At 44.9% G+C, this 6,091-nt stretch overlaps 1 protein-coding gene across 1 annotated transcript in view; it reads left to right on the forward strand.

The window, feature by feature from the left end:
• The window catches only part of GLG1 (golgi glycoprotein 1), a gene marked incomplete at its 5' end in the record, with an annotated part of 66,167 nt that extends 60,320 nt beyond the window's left edge, over window positions 1–5,847 (forward strand). The window contains one exon of the mRNA XM_082769732.1: window positions 397–5,847. Within this exon, the coding sequence (XP_082625858.1) occupies window positions 397–564 (168 nt within the window). The 3' untranslated portion in view covers window positions 565–5,847. The remainder of the gene's footprint in view (window positions 1–396) is intronic.
• Between the last annotated feature and the right edge of the window lie 244 nt (window positions 5,848–6,091).

Below are 6,091 nucleotides of genomic sequence, written 5' to 3' on the forward strand. Positions count from 1 at the left end.
TGAATGAAGTTTAGCATTTTGAGGTTTTAGTCCAGAAAAAAATAGAAATCAGGCCTCGTTATATTTCTGTAACGTGTATTTGTGTTTGTCTCCACATCTGGGATGCATTTGTGCTGGTACAGAATCAAAGTCTCTTTTGTGCACGCGGGGCTTGGCCTCCTGTGGTGAAGGTCTGGGGCGGTGAAACGGGGTCAGCAGAGCTTCCTGCTTGTAAAGCTGTCTCCTGAGCAGTTGTTCCTTTCCATGACACACAACAGGCCTGCTGCTTGGGGATCAAGCCAAACCTGACTGTGGTGGGAGGCCGCAGCAGTAGCAGACACTAACCCTGATAAATAACGAGGCTGAGAGTCGTACAAAAAGTGCTGCCCGCTTCATTTATTCCCTTCTCGCCCCCAGGTTGCCCCAGCGGAAGGCTTTTCTGACCTTGCCATGCAAGTAATGACCTCTCCGTCCAAGAACTACATACTGTCTGTGATCACGGTTGGCATCTGTGTACTCTTCCTGATCGGCCTGATGTGTGGACGCATCACCAAGCGGGTGACAAGAGAGCTCAAGGACAGGTAGAGCCTGGATTGCCTGCTGAAGAAATGCCTGCCCAGTGCCCAGTTTTGTACAGCCCTCCTCTGTATAGTCTACCCACCCCCTCTCATGAGAGGAGAATTAAAAAAAAAAAAAAAAAATTAGAACAGCAGCAGGTGTTGGCTCAGTTTTCCCATCCTGGATCTCATCCACAGCATCTTCATCCTATGAAAGTTTGTGTGCAACATTGGCAGCCCAGCCAGCAGCTTTTGTTATCCCTTTGTTAGCAGACTCTCGTTGACCTGCCTGTAGACAAGTCTCTGTTGTACTGTTGGAACTGCCTTCACTCTCCAGATCAGACTGATATGACCTGCAGCTCAAGCAGTTTTTAAGTAAATTTTTAAAGAAAGACATATATCTGCATACCAACCATGATTTAGGTAATGGTTCATACTGAAATATAGTCATCCTCTGTGGCTGGGTGAAATCGAGGCAGGAAATTTAAGGGTAAATTGCATCTTACACCACAGTTGGCCTTGTTTCGAACATCTTGCTCATCTTATGTAAAGCATCTTCAGAGCATAGTCTTGGACAACCTAAGGATGCCAGTCGCTGGTGTCATCTAGTGAATATTCTGCTTTTGTTACTGTGGATTTTTTTTGGCTGAAAAGATGTCCTCCCTTTCTTCCTCTGCCGCTCGCAAGATAGAATAAAATACTGACCAGGATCAAATCCTCACGTGAGCTGTACAACTTGTATTTCGGTAGATCAAAGGCACGGTGTAGACACGAGGCACGTAGAGCCTGTCGGTAGCGTGCAGTGCTGCTGTCAGAGGGCATCGAGTGCCCGGATCAGTTAACTCGGCCAACCTTGGTATTAGTGATGATGAAGTAAAATGTTAACACTCCTTTTATTTTACCTTGCTGCTGCTAAGCTGTTCCCCTTCTGAATTAACTCTCTCCGGCGGTACCGACACCCTGGCAGGACAGTGCTTTGTCAGTGATGTGACTGATCACTCGACATACCCAGTGAAACAGCTCCTCGTGGGCTAGTGCCGGGGTTTGCAGCTGACCTGTCTGGGTCTTGATCGTTTGTATTGTAGCACTGAAGAGTGTTTTTAGGTTTTCCACAACTACAATTGATAAGGATAGTGGCTGGTGTTTCCTGGGATGTAGGATGTGGGTGCTGGTCCAAAAGGCTACGCAGGAGAGGATGGGAAGGTGATGGGTACTGTGTGAAAGGCAGAAATGTCTGGATCCATAAGGGAAATGGCACATTTGTTAGTTAACATCAGTGTGCACACTTCAGCTCTATAGTTATGCTTCCAGAACCTGATACTCGTACCTGAGTGCCCAGAGAAGGTGTCTTGTGAATGCTGCACCTGTAGTTGTGGCCCACTGCCGTCATCTTTGTTCCTTGAGCACGAGGAGGAGTGGAGGTCAGAAGCCACGTGCAGTGCCCAAAACCCAAGGAGATTGATTGAATATGTTGGTGAAACCCAGAGGTGACCGCACGAGTCAGCCTGTACAGCAGGGTGGACGTTATTAGCCCCTTCAATGCGCTCCCCTGTGCGTGCTGCAAAAACAATCATGCGCCTGAACCTGTCCAACTTGGGCTGATGCTTGAACCACGACTTTATTTTCCCACTTAGTGCACTGCTAGGTAAGATCTGACGTTCCCAGTTCCCTGTAGTGGTCTCTAGAAGAACAGGGAGAGGGTATTGAGACCTTCTGGAATGTGGACCAGCTGATGCTCTTGATGCTGCATGTACAGAATGGCGCATACAAAATACTGTGATGGCTTTTGCTGCCTCTGAGAAGTGCTAGAAAAGGTGTACAAAGAAGCTTTTCGCAACGCCCCTTCATCCCACTCCGAGGATGGACAGCAAACTGTTAGCGATGCGCTCTTAGACTTGCTATGCTAGCAAATTTTTCACGAGCCCTTCTGTCTCCAAGTATTGTGAGCATAAAGCAAGCAGTAGAGGAAGTCTGAGCAGAGAATGTGTACGTGATAGATTCCAGTGAAGTTCTTAGGTAGAACAGAAGTGAAACCTGAATTTTTTCACACCCCTGTTCCCTGGTGCTAGTAGACCTTAGCTGGCCCTCTGTAAAGGTGAACTGGAACAGCAAAAGGACATTTGGTCACATCTCTCGAGGTAGCACTGGTGTGTAACACCACAAATGATGGTTTGGCAGTTATAAAAGTGGTTTGTTTGGTGTGACAGTCCAAGTGCTGTGAAATGACTGCTGTCGAGGTGTGTTTGCAGAGCTACCTGGAAGGGAAGTGGAATCTTTGTGCAGTCTTGCTCGCGTGGCACAAGCCCTGCTTCTTGAATGTCTGTCAGGCATAACTGAATTCCTATCAGAGGATTTTTAACCTCCTGAAGCTTCTAAATAACTTCTGAAAAGGCATTTTGTAACCTGGTTAGCTTGATGAAATACCTAATTAAGATGGTTTATTGTCTAAAAGTAGCATCTTCCACTAAATTCCAAATGGCATTGCAGTGAAAATTGTAGGTTTGTAGCTGTAGCTCTGAATGTAAATCATGTTTTGCTCTGAAGGTAACTTCTTTACTTTCTGGCTTTCTGGTTTTTGTTTGCTTTCTTTTTAATTTGGAGAAGGTTGAGGTACAAGAACCAAGCTTCCTCTATTCTTGCAGGCTTTGGAGACTGTGCTGACGTGTTTTGCTGTGACACTTGAGGATCGTTAGTCAAAACAGACAGCTCTGTTAGAGAGCTGTCCTAAATGGTTTAGAATAGATGCTTTTCCCTGAAATGTGTGCCTAGTCATAACCAGTGCTATGTGTGAGGGGTCTGCAGTCGGCGGTGTTTCTTGCAGAGTCTCTCCAGGGAACGTGGTTCAGTGCAAGCGGAGGTGCCAGGAGGCCCTGTGGAGCAAAGGTGGGATATTGAGTGAATTTCTGCTCGATTCCCTCAGACGTCCTTCCTTGCTGTTAGGGTGAAGACCCACCTTTTATAGTGTAACACTGGTCAGATGATCTAGGCCATTTTATCTCTAAGCATTATACCCCATGTTTCAAAATCAGGCCTCCTAACACTGCTAATGACCAAATTTGATTTTTTTTTTTTCTTTTATTTCTTTGACTAGAAATTTACCAATCCCTATCTGGAAATTTTATCCTCCTATTCATGTGTATGCCTAAAAATCCAGAGGTCTCAAAAAGCACAGAAACCCACACAAGTACTCTTCCAAAAATAACCTGCTGGTGCTGTTGCTAGCACATCTTGCCTGCAGGTAACATTTTTCCCCTGCGGGAAGGGAAATCAATGGCTGTACAAACCTGTGCTGTTGCCTTGACTTTAAGGAAGCCTTTTTACTTATGTGATTCCATGGAAAGTGCTAGAAATAACTGTGATCAGCCACAAGTGGTGGTGTGGTAGGACTCAGCGTGCCCTTTCCTCTCTCTGACCCTTACTGCTCGGTGCAGGATTCAATACAGCCATGTGAGTCTCTTCTCCTTCTCCTGGTTTAGATGAGAGCTGCTGCTAGGGGCAGTTTTCCTCCTGAGGTGAGGGCTCAGCTGTGTTTCTGAGTGGTGGCATGGGTTTAGATGACGTGGGTAAGGAGGGCTGTGCACAACGTGCACCTCATTGCTGCGCTCCAGCTAGCCTGTTGGTGTGCATTCTCGTTGACCTTAAGAAATAATCTTATTTATTGTTATCTAGTGGGCCTAATCAAGTCCTTTTGCTTCATTTCAATGTTGGATTCTCCTGCCTTGCTTCTGTCGTTCAGGCTGTTGTAGGAACTGATGTGGGTAGGAACAAAATTCCTGGCACTTGAAGTAACGTCAGCTGTGTCTGCCTCACTGAAGAGGGTTGAAAAAATCCCTGATGGAGCTCAAGTAATCCTGTAATAAAATGTAAGCATTTCACCCAGATTCTGGCATGTAAAGATCCATGCAAATACTGTCAAGATTGCTCTGAAAGAATCCACAGTAAGCTCATTGTATGAAAATAAGGGAGAGGAACGAAGGATGCAGCAATATGGGAACTTATCATGGGGGGTACCGTGGGGAAGCGATGTGATAAGCCAGAGATCACTTGAATCTGATAACATTGTAGAGGAAGTGTGTTCAAGTTGGATGGTGACTTCTGTTAAAACACAACTTTATTATTTAGTTGCAAGAAGATTGTAGTACTTATTTTTTTTTGTTAACTTTGTCAGCTTTGTTTAAAAATGGTAGTTTTGAGGTGTGTGTGCGTGAGTGCATGAGCGTGGTGTGGAATCAGAACATTTCATTGAGCACTTCTGCCCCTATTAAAATACCGTTCTGCGGACTCAAAACAGCTTTAGAGGTGGTTTGTGTGAAAACACGCTACTGAGCATGGGCTTTTAAACCTTAAAAGCAGCTGCCAGGTACTGATCTTTGTGCAGTCCTTCCCCTCGGAGGCCAAAACCGCAGGCTCACCTCCACTCATGAGTTTCTGTGTGAGGGGATCCAGTTCTCACACAAAAACCAAGAATTAGATTGGTACAGCTGTTTTTATCCTATACTGTTAGGATTCTGCTTCGTATCCACCCAACGGTTCCTGAATGCTACCTGCAGACTTGCCTGTGTGGGACAGGGAGGAATAATAATATAATCCATTGCCACATCCTGGGGAGAAGCTGCTCGCTGTTCTCTCTTTCCAGAACATCTGAATTTAATATTGTAGCTGATCAAGAGCAAAAGATATTCCTGGGTGGATCGTTACACCCAGAAATCCCACCACATCCCCCCCCCGTCCCCGGTATATTTACTAAATAGAAGTGCTTGTGTAGCTGTCGGCTTGGGAAATACTAAAAATAGAGGAAAAGGGAAAAGTGTGACTTTCGCCCGTAGATTATGCATTGACACTTGTGCTGAATGGACGTGATCAGAAACTGTGACTAATGTTTGTGTTGGACTGGAAAAAAAAAAAAAGAAAAAAAAGAGAAATTAGAGGTGTTGGTAGGGGAGGGTAAGAGGGGATCACGCAGGCGCACGTAGTGAGCTCTGGGTAGTGTGTAGGGATACTGCAAGCCTCCCCGAATAGTGTACAAAACAGACCCAACGAATTCATATTGTACAGCAAAAGCTGTTTGAACTTAGGTTTTGTTTCTTTTTAAAAAAAAAAATGTGACATTAACAAGACTTTTTTTTTTTTTTTTTGTAAATTGTTTTCCTTTCTGTGTATAAAATCCTGGCCGTTCCTTGTTTTTTTTTTTGGTTTTTTTTTTACATGTTCATGCTGTGTAATTTTGAGATGTTACTGAGATTCTGAACATAATGTGCATTTTTTCTGTACAGATGAAATGGGAGAATTTAATAAAAAGAGTCTGCAGGTTTTTACTTGTTGTGTTCGCATTTTTTTGAGTCGGTGCTGTTGGGGTGCGTTATATGGGAACTGAATGTGCTCGTTGAGCTCATGGGTTCGGGTAAAACCTCTGTGCACCCTTGGGTGCCTGGGGAGCCCCAGGAGCACCCTATTAGTGGTGTAAAAAACCCAAACATCAGCCTTTGCCTTGTTTTCATGTCCTAATTTCCCTGTGAGAACACATTTTTTGAGGGGAAAAGGGGTGAACCCCTCAG

Source organism: Aythya marila, assembly GCF_965140915.1.
Source record: "Aythya marila genome assembly, chromosome: 12".
Classification (NCBI taxonomy): Eukaryota; Metazoa; Chordata; class Aves; order Anseriformes; family Anatidae; genus Aythya; species Aythya marila.